The 24,913-nt window shown below is 44.1% G+C and overlaps 1 protein-coding gene across 4 annotated transcripts in view; it reads right to left on the bottom strand.

The window, feature by feature from the left end:
- LOC138745848 (protein-methionine sulfoxide oxidase mical3a-like) overlaps positions 1-24,913 on the bottom strand; it is a 176,120-nt gene that overhangs the window by 139,871 nt on the left and 11,336 nt on the right. For all 4 annotated transcript variants that reach the window (XM_069903247.1, XM_069903248.1, XM_069903250.1 and 1 more), the window contains exons 7-12: positions 24,280-24,537; positions 20,737-20,852; positions 15,789-15,915; positions 13,678-13,768; positions 10,739-10,886; positions 8,724-8,917 (exon numbers count right to left, since the gene is read on the bottom strand). In XM_069903247.1, coding sequence (XP_069759348.1) covers positions 8,724-8,917; positions 10,739-10,886; positions 13,678-13,768; positions 15,789-15,915; positions 20,737-20,852; positions 24,280-24,537 — 934 coding nt within the window. The remainder of the gene's footprint in view (positions 1-8,723; positions 8,918-10,738; positions 10,887-13,677; positions 13,769-15,788; positions 15,916-20,736; positions 20,853-24,279; positions 24,538-24,913) is intronic.

Raw genomic sequence — 24,913 nt, 5'->3', positions numbered from 1 at the left:
AAAACCCCAACCAAGCCAGCAGAGAATACAATCCTGATCAAACGAATCAGTTACAAAAACCTATGAAGGTGTAAGGATGTGGAGAAGGCAGATTTTAAAAAATCTTTAGCTTAATTCATAGGCCAAAAAAAATAAATAAACAAGCTACTGAATGTTATCTCTTTTGTCAAACAATGACCAAACATTGGGGAGATACAGAGCACAATCAGAGGATGACAACTGGCAAATGAGTGAAAAACAAGTCTGCCGATGCTGTGAGTGTAGTAAAAGCACACTGAAATTCTAGAGGAACTCAGCTAGTCTTGCAGCATCTATAGGAGATAAAGATATATTGCTGATGTTTTGGGCCTGAGCTCTTCTTCAAGGAAGAAGGAATATCAGCAATACATCTTTATCTTTTATAGACACTGCAAGACCAGCTGAGTTTCTGCAGCATTTGGTGTGTTTTTACCGGCAAATGAATCAGGGACAACAGAAAGAAATTCTTTATTTTAATAATGTGATGTTTGCATTTGAAAAAGTGACTGGAGTAAAGTCAACCATTACCTGAGAGAGATCTGATTAAGAACTGGAAGGAGGGGCCAAGGACCATTCTTAAGGGATTGTGTTCCGGGATATGTTAGAATAGTTATGGGTAAAATATGTCTTTAAAAGAGGTAGATTGTGGGAGGTTTAGTGTAGGTCATACTTCACAAACAAGGTAACACTTCACAAAAGACATCTCATTTAAAATGGAAGAGCTTTGCTGAAGCTAGACATTGAGACCCCAGTTGACTTTGCAGAAGCAATGAGGAATGCTGATCTATTGTGTTTGGGCAATAAAGTCCAAACTCAGAGATACTGATAAGATCTTTCAACTATTGGGTTTGGAGCCCTGGAAGAAGTCACATGGTTTTTACAAGCAGAGAGAGAATAAACAAACAAACAAGTGATTTAACTTTTGGCGAGATAGAGCAGATGAGGCCGCAAAATGGCAAGCTGGCAAGGTTGTTGAAAAACCCCATTTTTAAGAGGTTGTAAGTTCTGAGTTCAGCGTGTTCAAAACTCTTGTAGACCTTACAAGAGGAAATGGCTGGCTCTGTGGTGACCTGGAAGAAGAGGTTATCATTTGGAAAACCCATGATGGGGCAAGTTTCTTCAGCAAGACAATGAAGTAACTGATTGGAGGAAATCAGTTTGTGTGTGTCCAACGAGCAACAAACCAACAAGAACCTTCCTGAGCGATAACCATTTAACTTTAAGCACCAGAGCCTGGTGAAGATTCATAAATATTAAATTCTGTGCACAGTATGAGAATTGCCTGATACCGATGAGCTTGAAGAAGTGAAAAGTGAATGATGGGATAGTGAAACAGAGAACTTTCCTGAACATATACACATTACATACACGTGCACTTAGAATTAGAAGGGGGTTAAGTTAATAGTAATAAGTTAAAGACTGATTCTGTTATTATGTTTAAACAGAATTAAAAGCAACCTTTGTTTAAATAACCATAGTCTTGGCGAATTTCTATTGCTGCTGGGTTTTGGACCTCTGGGCTCGTAACAATTGCAATTAGACTAAACACAAGTTACCCAATTCCATTATTCTGCCAGGTTGCATGGTTAGTGGTCTTAACAAGCTAGAGGTGGGGAAAATGTGAAGGACCTCAGGTTAAGACCAAGCACTTAACTTGATCACAGGCATGATTTTTTTTTAATTCAGTAGGTTCCATCACTTGATGTCCATGGTTGACCCTAATTAGTTAACTCTCACGTCAGTTGTGGGATTGCCTGATAACAGCTGGCTCCCAATTAACTTCCCTCTGAATCCTGTTATAATTTGCCCGCACTCAACTTAGTACTTTTCTCCAAGGTCCAAGTCTATATTTATCTTGAAACATAAGGAATTATGATTTCTATTCTCAAAATGTTCTCCCAGAGAAACTCTAATCACTTAGCCAGACTCATTTGCCAATGTAAGGTCTGACATGGTCCCTTTCCTGTATGGGCTATTATCTACATGCTGCTTCAAGAAACCTTCCTGGATACACTTAACAAATTATTCCCCTCTAGCCCACTGGCACCTCAATCAATATTGGGAAAATTATTGTCTTCCACTACAACAACCCTGATGCTTTTGCAACTTTATTAACCTATGTTCTTGTCTGCACTTAAAACAAGTTGTGAGAACTTGAGGTAGAAGAGTGGCCCCGACAGCAGGCCACTGGAAAAGGAGAGGAATAGCACAGAAAGAATTGGAGTCCATCTGCGCAGTGAGAAATAATGAGGCCTTAGAATTGAACAAAGTAAGATGCAGTAGATGGTTTAGAGTGTTCATGTGGAACCACAATGCAACTAGCCATGTGGGATTATGATGTCCTAGTGAAGCCAACCATCTGCTTTATGAAGGTATCAAATATTCCTTTTTACAAACTGTTCAGGATCAATCTGGAAGCTGCTGGTGATGGGCAAGTTGGGGTTAAGGAAGGATGACTGTAATGATGGAGTACATTACAGTGCTGGCACAGTCAAGGAGAATACTGCTTGGAGTTAAGATACAAAAGAGGTGCTATTATACTACTTGGAGCTTTCTACAGACCACTGCAGAGTAGTAAGGATATTGAGGACCAAATTCACTGAGAAATTGCAGACTGAATGGTAATAATGGGAACATCAAGTGTGCTAATCTAGATTGCACTAGCAATAAAACAGTGCAAAGTGGAGGACGACTTAATGTTTAGGAGATTTTTCTTGACTGGCAATATTTGACCCCAAAACTGAAGGCTGGGCATACTTCTGAAGAATGAGACCCAGTGGAGCAAGTATCAGAGGGGAGCAGTTAGGGAATACTGAGGAGTTGAGGAAAAAAATTCTCATGATCATGGAGAATGAGGAAAGACAAAATACACCAGAAGCGTTTATAGGTATAGGCTGAGTGATGTTTTGAGAAATGCACATCAAGGAGGATGATTCTGCTGGAATCTCAGCAATAAAGCAAAGGTTCAAGAAGGGATTGTGGCATTTAAAGTGGATAAGTACTGGGGGCAAATGGAATGCATCTTGGGTTACTAAGAGAAGTGAGGAAGGGAAATACGAAGATACCGGATGTAATCTCAGGGTCTGTGGATATGGACTTGAAAATTGGAAACGTCACTTCCTAATAAAAGGAAGGACACAAGGATAGACACAGCAACTACAGGCCAGTAAGGTTAAACTCAGGGGAAGGGAAACTTTCAGAAACTTTATTTTTCATGTGATAACAGGGTGAATGAGGAAATTGTACTTGGTGTGCCTTGTTTGCATTCCAAAACTAGGTTTGATAGCATTTGGCATCATCGTTGAAGGACACAGAATGGGCAGGAGACAGCAGTGATGAAAAGATATCTCTTGGACTGCAAGGAAGTGTGGAGTGGATCTCCTAGGTCAGACTAGCACCACTGCTTTTCTTAACATCTATAAATTACGTTGACTTGTGCAAGCACTGTCTGAAGATATAAAACCTGGAAGCCTAATGATCAGTGATATGGACCATTACAGACCTTAAGAAGAGGCAGATTGGTGGAAGGAGTTGAGGAAAAAAAAAATTCATGATCATGGAGAATAAGGAAAGACAAAATAAACCAGAACCGTTTATAGGTATCAAGGGATCAGGAGCATATGGAAAATCATCCCAAATATTTATATATAGTATATTTATTTTGATTACACTGAACAACAAAAATGTTGCTTCCTGAACATTTTTGGGTGTATTTTATGTATTTTGAGCTGCTGATCACAAAAATCAGCTTAACATTCTCCTATCATGTACCATTTTTTAGATACAACCTATTTTTGAGATTTCCTGTCATTTTTTAACATGCTTCAAGTATACAAAGCCATGAAGTACACGTCATTAAACTTGGACTTCTTCCCTGGTGATCTTGGTGCAGTCCATGACGAACATGGTGAAAGGTTTCACCAGGACATTACAACCATGGAAACGTGATATCAGGGCAACTGGAATCCATCAACGTTGGCTGACTATTGTTGGACTCAGACGCTGAGTACAAACGAAAATCAGTGGTAAAACATTTTTAGGTCAGTTGAACTAATGCAATGTGTCAGCATCATTATGCGATTAAACATGCTAAATTCAATAAAAGTTAATTAAATGTTTCTCCAACTTCCTACATGATACAGCAAATCTGAAATCATCTTTGCGTTCAGTTTGAAGCAAACCTTTTTTAACCATAATTGTTGTCCATTGTTATTTATGTGATCATTATGTACTGTTTATTATGTGTTTTTGTGTATGCACCATGGTCTGGAGAGATTCTGTTTCATCAGGTTGTACAGTATATGTACAATCAGATGATAATAAACTTGATCTTGGAAACTAGCAGTGGAGAGGTAGGTTCCATTGTTGCACGTAATACTACTTTTAGAATGTAACATGTATGAAATTCTTTAACTTTTGTCTACTGTAAGGAAGACAGAGAGTCGCCACTTTGTCCAGCACCCCTTCACAGAAACCTACAGCACCTGGTGGTCTCCCCTCCAAGAACATTCCCATGTGTGAGAGGCACAAGACTCAGAGAGTACAGAGATGACTGCCAAAGAAACCAAATATAAGAAAAAGGGTTTGTTTTTTTGCTGCGTGATTAGGATCAGAAATGCATTGCTGATGGGTTGGTGGTGAGGAAGGGGAAGCTACTCAATCATGGTGTTTGAAAGAGAAGCTGAAAGGATAAACACGCAGGGCTTTGGGAGAAGCTAAGGTCTTGGAGCTAAGCTGGTTGCTCTTTCTTGAGATGTACTGATGGGCTGAATCATCTTATTCTGTGTTGGAGCCAGTCTGTGATTGCACGGTATACTTAGGTAAATGTTCTCCATCATCAGTCTAGTGAATGATCCCAAACATTGACTCATTAAAGGATGCCACATGGTCCATCAAATCAATGACAACTCATTGAGATCATTCAGTTTGTTTCAAAATCCTGCTCTTTCATCTTCACTTCCTCCCCGACATCACATCTCTAATTCCCTTTCCTTCTGGATCTGATTGAATCTCCATCCATTATCTGTTCGCTGAAACTATTCCCTGCATAACAGCTTTTTTTCCTTGCAATCCCTTTGCTTATTCAGCCTTTCTCTGCCTTATTGATACTAAACCATCCACAAATGTATTTTTTTCTTTATTCACTCTATCTAAACCTAAAGTTTTCCCATCAAATCTCCTAGAGTCTTTTTTGCTCAAAACGAAGACCACCCAGCTTCTTTAGTCTACAATAGGGATCTCCAAAGTGGTCACTATCAACCCTTGGGGGTCGATGGGACTATCCAAAGGGTCGAAAAATGCCAGGGGGTCAAAAAGAGGTCGATAAACTCCGGGGAGTGGGGGGAGGGGGGGGGGTTGATTGAACTTTTGGGGTTAAAAGAATTGTAGAGCCCAAGGTCCCTGTCTAGGAGCCCAAGGTCCCTGCTCCTGCCCAGGAGCCCGAGGCAATTTCTTCGATGTGGACGGCCCTGCACCTGATGTTGAGAATGGAGTCACTGTTGCCAATGCTGACGACTTGGACCCACCTCCGTTTGGCATCTTCCCGGCCAAAAGCAAAGGTTTTTTTTTAAAACTGCTATTCTAATCACTTGCTTGCTTAATTTACAGATTTGTTACTTGTTGGTTGGGGTGTTGTAAAAAAGTTTGGGTTATTGCTGAGAAACCAGGACACCATGTATATGGTATGCAGTTTCTATCACTAATGCATATGGAAACTGCGAGTCTACTTATCTATTTATTTATTTATTGTACATGCCTGGGGGGGGGGGTCTATGGATTCCATGGAGGAGCTGATGGTCTAAAGCATTTGGGGACTCCTGGTCTACAATATAACTGCAATCATTCATCCCTTCTCTACACTCTCCCACAATCCTGGGATAAAACAATCTGGGCAAAACCAAATCCAGCCTGGTCACCTAGTACTGGTACATTCTGGCAGAGAAGAATTTGCACTGGATCACCCAGAGGAGCTTCATAACCCATTCCTAATTCCCTTGGTCAATGTGACTTAACGGGTTATTGCAGAAAACATTTCAGGAGGCACAGGTTTTGTGTTGTTCTTGACTAGATCAATTATAGCCAGAGCAATTTCATCCATGAAAATTATAAAACCAATTCTGGTCATATTATGGCTACCATTGCAATTGACAGCTCTCCATTCCACTAGTTCTATTTTAGCTGCAATGGCATCAATCAAACTTGGTTATTAGTCCAGGTCCTGGACTACATGTCACTCAATATTTTTAGTCATTGTACACCCTTCAACTACAACATCCTGGATTACTGGTCTATCAACACTTTGCAGTGCAAATCCACTCATCTGACTATTCTTACCACACCCTTGAATACAAATTCTTCAAAATAAAGTATTCCGACCCAAAATGTTGACCAACCATCCAAAGATGCTGCCTGACACACTGAGCCCCTCAAGCTGCTCTTTGTTTACTCAAGATTCCAGTGTCTGCAGTTCTTGCATTTTTCTTTCTACATGAGCACAGTAAACCTGTACATCCCAAAGTAGTAACCCGTTCATACATCATCAAAACTGCTCATCTTGGAGTACAAGCCCTTTCCACAACCACCACACCCTGGAGAACCATAAAACCACAGAATGTTACAACACAGAAAAACAGGCCATTCGACGCTTCTGGTCTGTGCCAACCAATAAAACTAACTAGTCCCACTGACCTGCTCTCATTCCATAACCCTCCAAGTATTTATCCAATTTATTTTTAAAACTAAAGATTGAATCTGCATTCACTACATCAGATGGCAGCTCATTCCTCACTCCCACCACTCTGAGTGAAAATAATTTCCCCTAATGTTCCCTTTGTACTTCTCCCCCTTTCAGCCTAAAGCAATGATGTTTCTTCATATAATGACTGATTCACAAGAAAATGGAGACTTAACACAGGTATACAACCATAACCTGGACTATTGGACCAAGAACATGATCTTAATATCATACCTTGACTTAGCCCAATACATTACTCACACTTCCTGGAACACCAGTCCATTAACACAAGAGCTTGATCATACTGGAGGAGTAGAGTTTTGCCACAACAACCAAGGCACCACACCCTGGTACACTCAACCATTATCATGCTTTTATTTACCAACCTTGGAATGCAGGCAAGCCTGGTGTTACGACTGTCCAGGTTATGGAAATTTGCCCTTTCAGAACTCACACATCACTCCTCAAAAATTTAAGGTACTGAATAAAATTCAGTCAAGTTGAAGTGAAATATAATTTCTGAAGCTCATGTAGGCTCATGCAAAAAGAAACATCAGGATAAGGACTCTAATCTATGAACACAACCCTCTTACCCTGTAACTTAAGGGTATGATCATAGTCTATATTCTATATGATTGTAATATCACTTTTTTTCTCCCTCCACACTAAATTCATTATCATTTACTTCCCTTGTGTGGGAATTTACACAGTGTTATAACATGATGGTTTGGGTCCAAAAAAAATTGCATTGCGAAAAAAGCGGGGTCGCGCTAAATCGGGGTTTCACTGTCTAAGATCAGGATCAGCGCTAAGGAGTGGGGCATTTGTGGGCATTGCCCCCACCAAATGAGGTACTATTGTGATCTTCCACTCAACTCGGTGTATTTGTAAGCTGTTATATTTTTATTCTAAGGACAGTGCCTATCTCCCCGTTTATCTTTGGCTGGCAATATGCTTTAACAGTACTTACAAGGTACTTATCTCAGTGCATGTCTGCCACCAACGCCTTCACATATATAGTCACTTTGCGGGAGTTGAAGCAAGCGTTGTGCTTGATCCAAATTGCTGGTCCCTTGGCCTTGAGCTGCGCTCTCTGGCTCTCCACCTTGTCGGTTCTGAGGTCCCGTACTGTGCTCGTGTGCAGGTGGACATTCTCGGGGTTATCCCCCGACAGCGTCTATGGATTCTTCCCTGGATTCTCTCCAGAGCTGCCTCCTCCTCCACCTGATCTGGTAACCTTGGAACAAAGCCTGAATCTTCACTGCAGCCCGTGCCTGGCCGGCGATTTCTCGCCAACCTTGATGACCTCTCGAGGCTGCTTGGATAATGGTGGCTGCTCTGATTCTCTCCTGATGCTGCTGCCTGGTTTGTAGGCAGCATCAAGCCCAGTGATCATTGCAATTTGAATGTCCATCCCTGCAGCCAGAGGTTCTGGAGACTGAGCCCATTCACCAGGAATGCAGAGCAGTGCAAGGACAAGCGCCTCCTGTTCGTATACTACTGTGGCGGGGGAACCTAGTCGATGTTACCCATCCTCTCCTGCTGCCTCACAACCAATTGACCAATCTTTGTAGTTATTACATGGACGTCCCTGCTCCTGCCAATGACTCATCATGTTATATCAAAATTCGTGTTAAATCAGGGTTCCACTGTATTTATGTTTTGTGAGAATATTTTGTGTCCATGTAGCTGCAGCAAGCAAGAATTTTTGTGCATCTGTGCATTATATTTTAAGTGTCTGTCAATAAACTCATCACCATATCTTGGAGTATTAATCTATTAACTCAGCCATGCTACCACCTCCTGAAGCTCTAGTCTTCTGTGAGCCCCTCCTTCCAATCAGCCCACCTCCCCATTGATGGCTCACACATCTTACTTGGGCCAAATACTGAGATGACAAAGATGCCTACTTGTCACTTCCCAATTCACAACATTGCCTCTGGGAGTCAGGCACTCCAAAATATCTGCTCACCCTCTGGAGTGGTATCCTTGAGCATCTCGTAGAACTGCAGTAGGTACATGACCATGCTCAGTTTGTCCGGTTCGCCCACTGAGGCCATCTCCTTCCCGGTCATTATGGGGCAAATTCCAAACTCCCGCTCTGCAATGTCGAACGCCAACTGGTTATTACTCTCCACGTTCTTCTCATTCAGCTGCTGGAAATCTCTGCAGGAAAACAGGAAGGAACATTTGCTTACCTTCATCAATGCATTGCACAGCCACCAATAAGAGAGGGTTACTATAAGATGGTCACAAGATGGATTAACTGAGGAATCTGGGGAAGGATAATAGGTAGGAGAGGTGGAGCATTTCTCATAGTGGCCATTATAACTGGCAGAGATTTGATATAAACTCTATCACCTGACAAAAAAATTGGCACATAGAAGAGTTGGTCTCAATCCTGGAAGGATCAGTAAGTGACACAGTTACACTGTAAACCATGGTCAAGCCATTGTTTTAGTCCCTTACCACCCAGAGACATGCTCTGTAATAAGGCAGAGATAAAAAAGCAACAATTGTTGGTTGCATCCCACAGAAATCATTTATATATATTTTTTTTAAAGCGCAGAAATCTTGCGATATTGCCGTTAAGGGAAGACCCAGCATTAAGCCGGCTTTGGTCGTTTACACTGAGCTGATCAAAGCCGGCATAATGCAGGGTCAGTGTTTCTTTTTACCCAACAAGCCAGCATTCCGGGAGCAAGAGAGGCAAGACGTATAACTCAATAGCGTCGGCGTCTAGTGTGATGTATAACATATGCATTGGACATAGATTTCTAACAAAAATGGCTCATGCTACTAGCTGTGAACGTTTATTCCACTCTTCGAGTGCAAGCAAATTTGCTGCGCATCATACACAACTTTATGATGCGTGGATGGACATATTCATGTGAGCAACATGCTCGGGCAATCAGAAATACAATGAAGAGAAGCAGAGAGCTGTTTAAGACAGAAAGACGTGTGGACCTTAGATGCTGTAGATGGAGTAGTTTCCTTCTTGTGAGTCAATTTGTGTTGGTCTCATAGAATGATGTGGAGGAAAGAGAGCCCATTAGTTCTGGCCTAATGTCCTCAACAACTTTGATGAAGATGACTGGTGGAGTCATTTTCGTATGTCTCTTTATTTCCCCCTCCAAATTCACAGACATCATAACCATTAGATGCTGACTCCTGCCTGCTGCTTTAAAATTTTCACATTTCTTGCTGATAGGTCGCACACATTACACATCATCACAACGTCATATTCCTCACCTAAGTTGGTCCCGGAATGCTGGATTGCCCTTTTACACAGACAGCGTTCCAGCACGGTTACTACCTCTGCTGCGGAAAAAAGCTGGGACTGGAATGGCCCCCCTCCCATTCCGTATCACTGCCTTTCACACAGACGGCATAGGAATAAAAAAGCCACAAAGTGGCTGTGTAAAAGGCACCACTGACACCTGTAATAGATTAGATTGATTCCAGGAAAGTGTGGGTGCCTAAAACAAAAAAGATGCCTGGAACCCAAGTTCAATATAATCACTGGCAAACAGGAAGATGATTGCAGAACTAGAGAGCACAGGTTTAAGTGAGAGGAGAGAGATTGAAAAGAGAACTGAGGGGCAACTTTTTCCACTCAGAGGGTTAACTGTGTCTGGAACAAGCTGCCAGAGGAAACTGCTGAAGCGAGTATAATTACAATGACCAAATTACATTTGGACAGATTTATGGATGGGAAGAGTTTAGAAGAATATGGGCCAGATGCAAGCAAATGGGACAAGCCCAGAATGCCGACTTGATAGACATGTACGTGTTGGGCCTGTTCTATGTTGTCTGGATCTTAGGTAGGTCAGTAGTTGGTACAAAACCTAAATGCATGTGGTAAAATCTGGCTTTTTGACGAAGGCCAGCTTTTGAGGAGGTGGGGTTCTGTTGTAACAGTTCCAGTTTTGTTCCTGGTCCTCCCCCTGCCTCCTGAAAGCTGACCTGTGCTGGTGCTGCACTCACATCAGATCAGGCCGGTACCGATGAATTATGGCACAGAGCGCCAAGCCACTTTTCCATGACGTTGTCAGGTCGACCACGCTGACATTTCGGTAACCCTGCGTCTGCTTCTGACACCATGCCAGCAGCTTGCTTGACCGTGCCAAGGAGTCTGCAAACCCAGAGAGGACATTACTGACATACAATGTAGGGATATGGGTCAGGAGCATGGACACAGGTGAGATGTTGATGGATAAAGCTTCAGCAGCAGGGATTGAATCAAGACTGTGCCTGGAAACAGGCCAATAGTTTGGAGGTGCATTGGTGCGTCATCAACTGGATTACAGGAGAGGGTACATGGTTAGCTTGGCAACAGAGGTTTAAGGCTACCATTCAGCTCATCGTGGCCCTGTTGATTGAAGCAATGTTATTCCTACTCATCTCACTAAGCCCTTCTTTTGATCTATTCACTTTGACACTGAGGCCCATTGAGTTTTTTTTAGTTGTGATGGGGGCTACCAACCCAGCCAGGAGTTTATGCACTGAGCTCCACAAACCCACTATTCTCAGGCTGTAAAACATGCCCCCCATCTCCCCACTAACCCTTCTCCTTACTGATAACCTTTAATGCAAGCACCTCCTGCCCACTCTCTGCTAAGGGCCAGGTAACACTGTCTCTCCCCTTGCTACATCAGTGCCTTCAAATGCATTACCGCTTCCCTCCCTAGCCTGAACTTCCTTTGACATGTTGTTGCCCTTCCCAACAATGACTGATGGCTTCCTGCCATCCACAACCTTCTTGCATATCACCAATGCCCAGGCAACCTTCTTATCACTTTCTCACTCCAAGTTTGGTGTTAACCCCACTCACCTTGGTCAACTCTCCCTTTAGCCTCTTCTGTTCTGAAGAAACCACCCCAGACCTTGAGATAATTAAACTGCTGTTACTATTGTAACATCCTGTTGAGTGTCTCCTGCTCCATCCTTGGAGATATCACACTGTTCATGTAAGGTGCTGATTGCATCTTCTTTCATTACTATAGCTGTGAGAACATAGACCACTATACAAGAACAGGCCCTTCATCCCATGTGTCTGTGCTGAACACCAGATCCAAATCAAACTAAAACTCTGCTGCTTGTTTTTAATCATAGATATCCATCCATCTCCTTCATATTCATGTCTGTCTAGAAATCTCTTAAATGCTATTACTGTATCAGCTTCCATCACTGCCTCTGGCAGCCCGTCCCAGGTACCCGCCACTCTCTGAATAAAATATCTGCCTTGCACATCTTCCCCCTCACCTTTAACATGTGATGCTTTCACCCTGGTGAAAAGATTCTGACTGTCCACCTTATCAATACCTCTCATAGTTTTTTTTTTAAAACCTTTATTGGGTCTCACCTCAGTTTCCAATTCTCTTGAGAAAACATCCCAGTTTTGGCCAATCTCTCCCCTCAGCTCACACCCTGATAAACCTATTCTGTGCTCTTTCCAAAGCTTCAACATCCCTCCTGTAATGGAGCAACCAGAAATGCGCACAGTATTCCAAGTGTGACCTAACCAAAGTTTAATAGAGCTGCTTCCTTTTATACTCGATGGCTCACCCAATGAAGTCAAGCATACCGTATCTTCAACACTCTTCTAACATAATCTCAGTGCTCTTGTATTCTAAAAAGAAACATTCCCTCTGCTTTTTAGCCATCTTATTGGATGGTCTTGGATTTAAGGAGGCATCAAATATCCCTCGACAGCATCAGGCTATTCATTGTAAGTCCCTTACCTTGTCTGTCCTTCCTGAACAATGCTAAATTGGATAATGTGGGTTATGGTAAGAAATTCCTACTCTGCTACAATTGGAAGTGTGGGCAGAGAAATAACTTGGGCAACTCAGTCTAATGAGGTGCCAAGTCTCGCCCCAAACAATATCCTCAAAAATCTCTTCTACCTTCTCATCCTTTCTGTAGCGTGATGACCACAGCTGCAGCTCTGAAACTTGCACAGTTCCACAATGAATTTGTTGCTCTTGGCCATTAAAAGCAATTCATCCACGGACTTTCTCAAACCTACGCTCAGGGATCAGCAGAGAGTTTTCACACGTCCAATTTTTGTATCATTTGCAAAATGTCTCTCTATTTGAGTATAAATCACTGAAATATATCAAGGAAGGTGACTACCACCAAGGTCTGTGGACGTCCCTGTGCAAGCTGTCTGGACTTGAGAGTACCTGGCAATATCATCCTCTGTTACAACCTAGGGAGTCAATTTAGGAGCCCTTACAGAAAAAAAGAGCTCATCCAGCGTCAAGGGTATTGGTCAACAGATGATGATCTAACACTAAAATTCTGGACAGTTTCTACTGTGACATTGTGTGATGATACTGATAAGGTTGGGAGAGCACTGGTGCTCATGGTTTAGTTTTTGGTATTGCACAAATGGGAAGCAGCTAGTATCTCCCAGATCTAATCTTGCTCTCCAGCACTTTGTATTTGTTCTGCTTGTTCTCCTAGTAAGCATATGAATAATTACAGAAGCACTACAGGGGTTCTGTGAATACCAGTGGGCAGCGCATGGAGGGAGTTGGAGAGAACTGGAATCAATAAAAACTTTAGAAGATTAGTAGAGGATGGGAAGGTCAGTTTGAGTGTGGTGGGCCAAAGAGCCTCTATTGATGCAGTTTGAATCTGACTCATAGGCAGGGGATTTGCAGTCAGGTCCAGAGCAACCACTGCACCATTCGAGGCTTTGCGGGGTGAAGTGGTTATGTCTGGGTGAAGTTGGATTCAAGGTCAGTGTTCAGAGCTATTCTTATGGGAGTACAACAGGTGAGAACACTTGGAAGTTGGTTTACAATTCTCAGAAATTTATAGATGGGGTAATCATTAAAATATCACCATCATCTTGTCCTTTAAGATGATAAGCTCAGTGTCTATTACAGCTGGGTCCACACAATGTACTAACTCACCACTCTGCTTCATCCGTGGCGACCTTGAACTTGCTGTAGGTTCGGGAGTTGGGAGGATCTTCTGATCACCTGTGGTGTACAAACGCCGGACCTGCCAATGGCAAGGCAACACATTAATCGTGCTGTACTGGACATTTTCAGCTGAGATGTTCTGTTGCAGTATTGTTGTTGGGTTATAAATCGACTCTCCTGCACAGTGTACACAACAGTCAGGAAAATGCAAAGTTTGGGCAGATGGGGTATTGGTATTAGAGATGGGGGGAGAGGGGGAGAAAACATCAGTTAGTGGGGTACATGTGCCTAACCTTTTATCTGAAATCGTCGGAACCGGATACCTGCCGTTGATCAGAATCTTCCAGATTTTGGAATCATTGTGATGTCAGTCCCTTTAAGCAAATGCCTCACACCTAGCCCCCACAGTCCGTCCCCCTTGGCTGTCCCTCCGGCCATCCATCGCCCCCTGCCACCTGTCCATTACCCCCCTCACCCCCAGGGCCAGTGCCAGATTATTTTGTGTCTTCAGCCAGCCCGACCATAGGGGCAGGGTTTGACATGTGCCTTACAGGAGGCTCTCAACCACTGTATTTGTCAGGTGGAGGTTGGAAGTGATGGGGTGGCCCGGGAGCTGGGTCAAAAAGGCAGTTAGCATCGGCTGCTTGGAGCCAGCGGCCAAGCGGAGAAGAAGGACGTCCATGAAGTGCAGAGCTGCAGGAGGAGTGGGCCACTGGGGCAGAGGTGCCAAGTATCAGCGGCTTTCAGGCACTCCACCAGCTTGTCAGGCTAACCCTCAGGCACACCCGGCAGTGCAACGCCATCCATTGCCTGAGCCTGGAGTTTATGGAGTGCTGCACTGGATCACGGTGTCAGCTCAATGTGGGAGCAATGGCCGACTTTATTACCCATAATCCCCCATGCAGCTGGAACCACTCTGCCAGCTCCCACAAAGAGTCAACTGCCACCTGCTTCTCCCCTACCGAGTGATCGGGGCCGAGTCACCCCATTGGGTGGGGGGGGGGGGGGCAGGGATAGAGATGATGGGGATTCGGGGGGCCTGCCCTCTGAAAATGGAGAATGTATTATGCGAAATTAACATTACTTACATGTAATGTCATCTATCAAAAAAAGTGCCTGTTTTTGGAATTTCAGATAAAAGGTTAGGCACCTGTATTAGAAGCTTGTGTCCATTCAGGGATAGATTGCTGTAAGTAGGAGCCAGCTCCTACTTGCCAAAGCTGAGGCAATGTGTGCGAGATGAACACAGGAGCATATCATTGGAGAGCATCGATAATGTCAAGGAGAGTAGGGCAGTCACACAGGAGGCTATGTCCAAATGTAAGTTTCCCACATCAACATCAGCCAACAACCCTCTTGCCTAATCCCCTCCTTTCAGTTTCCCAATGGGTTAGGCTTGGTTTCCTGATAAGATGGGATGAATGAGAAGGATTGGTTAGGGTACATTAAGGCTAGGATTGGCATTAGATCTGGTATTGTGAGAGACGATAATGGATGCTATGTTTCTGTTGCAGAACAATGGGACTGGCTTGGGTAGACAACTTGGTTGACATGGACAAGTTGGGCTAAAAGGCCTGTTTCTGTGTTGTAAAACTCTTTGACTATGTTGTGCTGTTGGAGTGGTAGGATCCTTGGATTGGTTGCTGAGAAGTCCTGCTGCACCAGGACCACCAGGACCTCAGGGTGTGCTCAAAGCACTGCCAGGTAGTGGGAGCAGCAGGTCAGCTTTACTGTTGTGCTATGATTGGCTCCATTATTGCTTGGAGTAGGCCATTGAGTCCTAAAACTAGGTTAAGACATCGTCCTACACTGAGAGTGTTAGGGGCTAGAGTGTTGGAAGAGGCAGTAATTGGAGTTAGGATTACGTTTGACCTGTGGTGTTGGGGAGGATGGGTTTATTCTTGAACTGGGGTCATCAGAGGCTTGTTGAGCTGCATTTAATTGGGATTTCTGCTGCAGGTGAAGAGAGGGAGGGTGTCATATTTCCTGTTCTGTTTGATAGACTTTATTCAGGACAGCGGGCTCGGGTTAGAGTCCTTGTTGATCTAGGTCTGCAAGACAAAATGCTTTTGGTGGGTGTAATGGTAGTGCTTACTAACCTGATTTGGATCCAGAACGTGGATATTGACCTTGGGGTATCGGGTGACCGGATCGATGCTGTACAGGTTGAAGTCCTTGCTGATGTTCTGTGGTGTAGTCTGAGGCAATAATCTGTAAATGCTTTCCCTGGAAAAATGTTGTTCACATTCACCACCAGCTGCACACCCCCATTCACTCCAGGTTGAACCTCTTTAATCCAGTGATGTCACAGGACCTGGCCATTGCCAGACCACAGAAAAATGCAGGAAAACAGAAATTGACCCCTCAGGGAACCCCTTATGAAAATATATCAAGGGTAGAACAAAGCTTAAAACAGGAAATAATACTGTGGGATAGCACAGTTAGCATAGCAGTTTGAGCAACACCTTTAGTGCCAGCAATCGGGACATTAGTACAAATTCCTTATGGACAGAATGGGACTTAAACTCAATTGCAGCAGATTCAACCTTTACAGCCCCAGCAATCAGGATTGGGGTTCGAGTCCCATGCGTTCTGTAAGGAATTTGTACTAATAGCGGCAGATTCAAAGCGTGTCGGACCATGGGAGTTGCCAGACACAGAGTGTTGGATAATCGAGTTTCAACCTGTAAACAGAAAGTCAATTGCGCAATTGCAGAGGAAGGTGTGCTGGACTCTCTAACAATTCAACACTGACACATCATTTACTGGCTACCTGCCTGGAATGCAGGATCTCTTAAAGGAGTTACTCCCTGGCAACAGAGTATGGCTAAAATATCTTGAAGATTCAAAGGACTTTCACTGTACTTTTCTCTTTAACATCATGCACTGCACTTTTTTTATTGTAATGCTAGGTTTACATTGCAGTACACAAGAATGTAAGAGAAACTCAGCAGGTATGCAGAATCCATAGGAAGTAAAAGGCCTGATTTAGGATGATTCATTCCTGACAAAGGGCTCAGGTCTGAAACATCCATTCCTTTTTACTTCCTAATGGATGCTGCATGACCTGCTGAGTTTCTTCAGCACTATTGTGATCTGCACTAGACCACAGCATCTGCAGATTTTCTTGTTTACCATAATATTTTTTTAATATTCTTTGGCTTGGCTTCGCGGACGAAGATTTATGGAGGGGGTAAAAAGTCCACGTCAGCTGCAGGCTCGTTTGTGGCTGACAAGTCCGATGCGGGACAGGCAGACACGATTGCAGCGGTTGCAAGGGAAAATTGGTTGGTTGGGGTTGGGTGTTGGGTTTTTCCTCCTTTGCCTTTTGTCAGTGAGGTGGGCTCTGCGGTCTTCTTCAAAGGAGGTTGCTGCCCGCCAAACTGTGAGGCGCCAAGATGCACGGTTTGAGGCGTTATCAGCCCACTGGCGGTGGTCAATGTGGCAGGCACCAAGAGATTTCTTTAGGCAGTCCTTGTACCTTTTCTTTGGTGCACCTCTGTCACGGTGGCCAGTGGAGAGCTCGCCATATAACACGATCTTGGGAAGGCGATGGTCCTCCATTCTAGAGATGTGACCCATCCAGCGCAGCTGGATCTTCAGCAGCGTGGACTCGATGCTGTCGACCTCTGCCATCTCGAGTACTTCGACGTTAGGGGTGTAAGCGCTCCAATGGATGTTGAGGATGGAGCGGAGACAACGCTGGTGGAAGCGTTCTAGGAGCCGTAGGTGGTGCCGGTAGAGGACCCATGATTCGGAGCCGAACAGGAGTGTGGGTATGACAACGGCTCTGTATACGCTTATCTTTGTGAGGTTTTTCAGTTGGTTGTTTTTCCAGACTCTTTTGTGTAGTCTTCCAAAGGCGCTATTTGCCTTGGCGAGTCTGTTGTCTATCTCATTGTCGATCCTTGCATCTGATGAAATGGTGCAGCCGAGATAGGTAAACTGGTTGACCGTTTTGAGTTTTGTGTGCCCGATGGAGATGTGGGGGGGCTGGTAGTCATGGTGGGGAGCTGGCTGATGGAGGACCTCAGTTTTCTTCAGGCTGACTTCCAGGCCAAACATTTTGGCAGTTTCCGCAAAGCAGGACGTCAAGCGCTGAAGAGCTGGCTCTGAATGGGCAACTAAAGCGGCATCATCTGCAAAGAGTAGTTCACGGACAAGTTTCTCTTGTGTCTTGGTGTGAGCTTGCAGGCGCCTCAGAATGAAGAGACTGCCATCCGTGCGGTACCGGATGTAAACAGCGTCTTCATTGTTGGGGTCTTTCATGGCTTGGTTCAGCATCATGCTGAAGAAGATTGAAAAGAGGGTTGGTGCGAGAACACAGCCTTGCTTCATTTTTTTAATATTAAAACATAGAATACTACAATGTGTGCCAGCCCATATATTCCTTAAAAAAAGTACTAAACCCACCCTACCCCGTAACCCTCCACTCTTCCTCCATCCATGTGCCTGTCTAAGAGTCTCTTAAATGCCCCAAATATTTCAGCTTCCACCACCATCCCTTGCAAGGCATTCCAGGCACCTGTAACTCTTTGCATAAAAAACTTACCTCTGATGTCTCCCCTAAACTTACCTCCCTTCACTTTGTACATGTGTCATCTGGTGTTTGCCATTCCTGCCCTGGGAAACAGGCGCTAGCTGTCCACCTTATCTATGCACTCATAATCTTGGTGATCTCTATTAAGTCTCCTCTCATCCCTCTACACTACAAAGAGAAAAGTCCCAGCTCTGCTAACCTTGCCTCATAAGACTGGTTTTCCAATCCAGGTAACATCATGGTAAGTCTTCCTCTGCACCTTCTCCATAGCTTCCACCATCCTTCCTATAATGAGGTGACCAGAAATGAAACAGAACCTCTCTCCTTCTGAACTCAATCCCCCTATTAATGAAGCCCAGCATCCCATAGGTCTTTTTAACAATTCTATCAACCTGTTTGGTGACCTTGAGGGATGTGTTCTTGTACGAAATGCTGTACTACATGGAGGATGACTTGCCTGGATAACGTAAAACAATTTTTTCACAAAGTTCCAGCACAAACTCAGTCCTGGCACAGTGCAGAGTTGCTGCAGTGGACAGAGCTCTATTCAGTCCAATAGAGTGCTCCCTGTATAGTGGAGCAGGTGTCTTATCTGGTGGGATTCAAAACATTGAAACAGAATATCCGAAGAGTGGTGTCATTTGTCGCAATGCAATGCACTCAAGGAGAGTCATGTTTGCTTCTCTTCACTGTGTTGCTTTCTTTAAGAGAAGCAAGACTCACACCAAATGGAGAATGTCAAAACCAAAGATGCACATTTTCCACTGTATCTTGGTATATGTCATGGTAATCAATTCAATTCAAAGCCTTCCATGTTCCTCAAATGCACCATTGAAAAGCCTGATATTCCAGTCACAGTGGGCCAGTAGTGAAGTTACCATTCTGCCCCAGACAGCAGCATCTTTAGGCAAATTCTTGAGGGTATGGCACAAAGGACATCTATGGCAGGTTGCAGCTTCAAAGTTCAGCGACAAAGTTTGTCAAGATCCAATGTTATTGACATTGCCATCTCCACTGCTCTGTACCCACTTTCCTTCTCCCGGATATTGCACTGAACTACACCTCCTCCTTGGGTGACAGAGAAAATGAAAGTCAAAAGCAGTCCTGTCGGTGGTGTCTTGTAACTTGGGTGAGCTTCCAACCCAGGGTGTTGCCCAATACTGCTTCAATGGGCTCATGACATATAGAGAACGGGCAATCCAGGATGTATGGACTCAGCCAGAATGGAACTTGTTGAAAGACAATAACAAGTGGAGAGGGAACTGCCCCTCCTTTGATATGAAACTCAGGTTGTGACTGTGGCCTAGGGTGTCAAAACTGACCGAAGTTATGGGAAGTGGGACTTCATCTGTTGACTTTCAAGTCAGGATGAACACCATTATTTAATGAGCCTTTGCAATGACAAGTGGCTTTGCATGAAACTCAAGACAGTCCGGCTATAATGGCAGCTTTCCCTCACTGAGGTGCACACTGTGATTCCCATGGGCTTTTAAACAGAGGTCCAGAGGACTCACTGTCATTGTACCAATAATAGCTTGCCATTCAAGATTCATTTCATTAACTGACTGTGAGCCAGAGCCGCTCTGGTGGCACTTGACTTGCAGATCATTGGTCAATGCCTCTAGACAAGTCAATGAAGACCAACCATTGCACAAACCCCAGAAAACACACACCCAGGCACAATTTTAAGATTCAAGAGTGGGAGTCTTTTCTGAATGATCAGCTCCTCCCATCATTTTGATTGCAAGGAAACAGCACACCTCAGTTGAATTACTTGACTTTTCGACACATCCCTACCTGCCTTGTGTGGAAACTCCCACGCTCTGAATCACAAAGCTATTATAAAGAGTGGAGAGATGGAAATGGGAATATTGATTTTCCACCCTTTTTCTGACCCGGAGAATGAATAAGGATCAAAATATACACAATGGCACAGCCTCAAGGAAAACTGAAGAAAGGAAGGGATGGTGTCCAAATCGAAGGCTCTTTGATGATAAAGAAGATATACTTGCCTGAAGTAGCCAGGCACAGAATACAAGAGCAGACAGGTTAAGGTACAAGGATAAAAAACATTGCTTAGGTCGCAGACAAAGGATTTATTTTCTTTGGACTGAAGGAGATGGAGTGGGGTTCTGGTCAGGTTGGACTAGTGTGGGTGGGACATTAGTCCTTTGTTAGGTATGGTTATTTAAAAAAAAGGGTGCAAGATCCATTGTGTAGGTAAGAAATCACCTACAAGGTGGTTCAATAGGAAAATAGACTCAAGCAGCTGATTGATCCTGCAGTTTTCAGTGGAAGAATCACCCAACCAACTGTAACACAATGATGACCATAGGGAGATTCAGTTGGGGAGAGTAGGATGGAATGTGCAAGTCATGTAAATCAGTCATGTCAGTATATTCAGGACAGACATTCACGAAATGCAGTAGGGAGAAAAGCAACAAAGATCACCCATCTCCCCAGCCCACTCCTCCTACAAATCAACAGGCAACAGTAGCAACTCTTACCTTTCTGCCAGTACATTAAGTGGAGGTGTTCCCTGTGCCCAAGACCGCACCATCCAGGCAGCATCAAATGCCGCCAGAAATCCACGGGCAATACCCGTTCCCATTGGCCAAAAGGGCTGGAAAATAAAACGTGACTGAGGGTCAGCTGGAGAGAAGAGGTGGGAACAAAGTCTGCAGAGCAATTAGGACAGCACAGCGATGTTCCCAGGCTCAACTGTGAGACATCCCAGGCACCACTGGGAAACATTCCAGACATTACTGCAAGGTGCCATGACAAAGTGATCCTGATGTGACCCCATTCCTGCCTCAGTCAAGGAAGATGAGGACCCAGATGGGGACCTCACTCCCTCCCACTTATGGGCTGAAATTTGTCCATGAACAAATCTGTCCAATGACATTCTCCATTTCATCAGAAAGCCAGCTTTATCCAAATCAGGAACTTTTGGTGCTGATGCCTGACTATCCCTTGGAAACAATGCCTGGAACTCCAGCATCACCAGCCCTTCGAGTCTCATCTTTGATAAGTACTAAACCCCATGGCTTCCCCATTGGACTCTAAACGGATTGATACAGAAAATCATCTTACACACATACAAGAAAACCCATATATTTCATATGGAAACAGAAAATAGTACAGATGCTAGAAAGTGGAGCAAAAAGCAAACTGCAGGAGGTACTCAATACGTTGTCTGTGAGAGGAGGGGAGACAGTCAACATTCCTAATTGTCACCCTTGCATCAGAAGTTTGTCCATCACAGGCTCTGACCTCCTGTCTACTGAAGACATCAATGTGAGTTGCTGCCTCAAGAAGGCAGACAACATCATAGAGGAACCCCATTACTCTGGTCACAAGCTCTTCTCGCTGCTACCTATGGGCTAAATCCTGAAGATCATAAGTTCATGAGCAGTTTCTTTGAAACAGTTATCAGGCACTGTTCCGACATCATTGCCAACTCTCTTCTTTTTGGATGAGGATATCTATTCATCTTTTGAATTTATTTTCTCTTAATTTCAATTGTGTATACTATTGCAGTTTTTTTTTTTTACAAAGTACCTGTTCAGCTAAAGCCAGTAAGAATTAGCATGCATATGTTAATTGTACAAGGTGTATGACAATAAAATCATTATTATTGTCAAAAAGCTCCCACATTTAAACCAGAATCCTGTTGTACAACTTGCCTAATCTTTGAATTTTACAATTTCACAACTTCCAATGAGGGGACACAGAAAACACCCATTATTGTCTTAAATATTCTTGCTTTGATTAATTCTGCCGATATTTTCTGCTCTGTTGGTTTACCCCTCACCTACAAATGGATCCAATTGATAAACATTTCATTCCAGAGTGAAACACAGAACCGTAAGCTGATGATAACCCGGCTATTTTACATCACTTTGTACTGGAGCCCAAGCTGCTCTGGGTGCACACTTTATTCCCACCTCTTCTCTCCATTGCTATCATGGCACAAAGGCAATGCTGTTCCTCGATCTACGATCATCTCACGCAATGTTTGTTGTCACTCCATGAACAATACTACTTGACCAGCACAGAGATGAACTGGGACATCTGTCTGTGGGTAGTATCTCCCTCCACCTTTGCCCCCCCCCCAATCCGATCCTGATACTTCATCCATACCAAACCAACCTCCACCCACCACGCGTATCCACCCACCCACCCACTAATCTCTAGTGCTATTTGTGTCCCACAGCACAAACCCCTCCTCCCCCACCACTGAGGTACTGCTGGTCCTGATCCAAATCCTACTGAATATGATTGCCTTTGCTGTGCCGGCTTCCCCAATCCCTTGCCTTGGGCAAGGGAGTTTTCCACCCTTCACCCCATCCCAAAGGCCAACTGTGGCTGTTCCTGCTCCAATCCCCCGCTCCAAAAACTAGACTCTGACGCTCACCTTCTCAAATGTACAGCCTACCATTCATGACACATCATCTGATGAAGTCTTACTTAGAGGATCATGGTAAATTCACCAACAGGATACTGCCATTTAACATATTACACTTCTAGTCAAGACACAATGTTCCAGTTTAATCCACCTCTTTTGGCCAGGATTGGACAGCTTTAGTTAGAGGGAGAGTTTGCAGAGGTGAGACTTTATAGGAAGCTAAGGGTGACCTTCTGAGGTTTATAAAATCACAAGGGGCATAGGTAGAATGAATACTCATATTCCATTTTCCAGGGTAGTCAATTCTAAAAATAAAGAACATGCCGGAGGAAAATTGGCATGTCACCTGCATCCTTTAGTAACTTCTACAGTTGTACCATTGAAAGCATTCTGTCAGGATGCATCAGTACATGAGACAGGAACTGTTCAACCCAAGACTGCAGCAAACTGCAGAGCATTGTGAACATGGCTCAGGCCATCACACACACACCCCTCCCCTCCATCGACTTCATCTGCACTTGATGCCTCAAAAAAGCAATTAACATATTAAAAAGACATCCTACCCTGACTGTAGACAATAGACAATAGGAGCTGGAGTAGGCCCTTCGGCCCATCGAGCCAGCACCGCCATTTTACAGATCATGGCTGATCACTACTATCAGTACCCCTTTCCAGCCTTAGAGCCCACTAGAGTCTTATCTAACTCTCTTTTGAACATAATTAGCGAATCTGCCTCTACCACCCTCTGTGGCAGAGCATTCCACAGATTCACACTTCTCTGGGTAAAAAAATGTTTTCTCATCTCCGTCCGAAAGGGCCTACCCAGTATTCTTAAACTATGCCCTCTAGTCCTCGTCTCCCCCATCATTTGGAACAAGTAATCAGACTTCACCTTGTCTATCCCCCTGATTATTTTGTATACCTCAATCATGTCCCCCCTCATCCTTCTAAACTCCATCGGATACGTCCAGTTTTTCTAGCCTTTCAGCATATGTCAACCCCGCCATCCCTGGAACTAACCTTGTAAATCTGCGCTGCACACCCTCTATAGCTAGTATTCCTTCCTCAAAATTGGAGACCAGAACTGGACGCAATACTCCAGGTGAGGTCTCACCAGGGCCCTGTATAACTGCAGAAGGGTGTCTCTGTTCCTATACTCCAATCCCCTCTTTATGAAAGCCAACATGCCATTTGCCTTTTTCACAGCTTTCTGAACCTGCATGTTAGCCTTCAGTGACCGGTGAACAAGTACACCCAGATCCATTTGTACCTCCCCACTCCCTAGCTTGTCTCCATTTAAATAATACTCACCTTTCCTATTATTGCCCCCAAAATGGATAACCTCACATTTGCTCACATTGTACTCTCTTCATCACCCCTCCCGCCAGGAAGAAGTCTCATGAGAGCGAGATCATGCACCACCAAGTTTAAGGGTAGCTCCTTCTCAATATAATCTGAATGAACCCCAGAATAGTAAAATAATGTTGTCTTTGCTCCATCCCAACTAATCTATTTGTAACTGTGTACTTTGTTTTACTTGTACTATGTATGGGTTGAGTAGCCAGATTGCTCACAAAACACTTTCTTACTGCACCTTGGTACATGTGACAATAAACTTGAACTTGAAATTTTGTGTACTCACCTCCAATAGGCTGTCTCCAACCAAGGCAACTAGCAGTCGTTTTCCGCTCTCCTCCCGAATCAACGAGGCGTTCTCCGATGCATACATACATGTGAAGTCAAACATGGCCACATCAGGTTGGCCATAATGGTTCATGGCAAAGTCCAGCTGTGGCAGCATGTGATTGGTTGAAAAGTCTGCTGCCTCCCTTGCATAGTTCAAAAGTGCTTCTTGGTTGACGTTGTTCCGGGAAAGGAGCTTCTCTGTGTCAGCATAGTCCTATCAAGTGAAGGTGGAAAGCCCACAGGGTAGTTGACCATGCAACTCAGACCGACCACACACACACACACACACACACACACACACACACACACGTCTTACAGCTCAGACCCCGCATGTCCACACCACTCTTGGTAAATTCCTAAGTCTAGCTCATCGTATTGCTTCACATTCAAGCATCTCCAGTATTATGTGTGTTTCCACCTCTTCTTTTGGAAACCTTAACACTTTCCAGCAACCTTTCAAGCAGTAATTTTCCATCATCCCACTTTGTCCATCCCCGTCAGACCACATTAAAGGCTTCTTCCCATGAACTCCATCTTTCCTAATCCTGCTCATTCCACTATTCTATACACATTACTAACCACACTCTCTC

The sequence above is a fragment of the Narcine bancroftii genome, chromosome 11 (assembly GCF_036971445.1).
Source record: "Narcine bancroftii isolate sNarBan1 chromosome 11, sNarBan1.hap1, whole genome shotgun sequence".
Classification (NCBI taxonomy): Eukaryota; Metazoa; Chordata; class Chondrichthyes; order Torpediniformes; family Narcinidae; genus Narcine; species Narcine bancroftii.
Note: the sequence above shows the minus strand (reverse complement) of the source record. Positions and strands in the feature narration are given on the sequence as shown.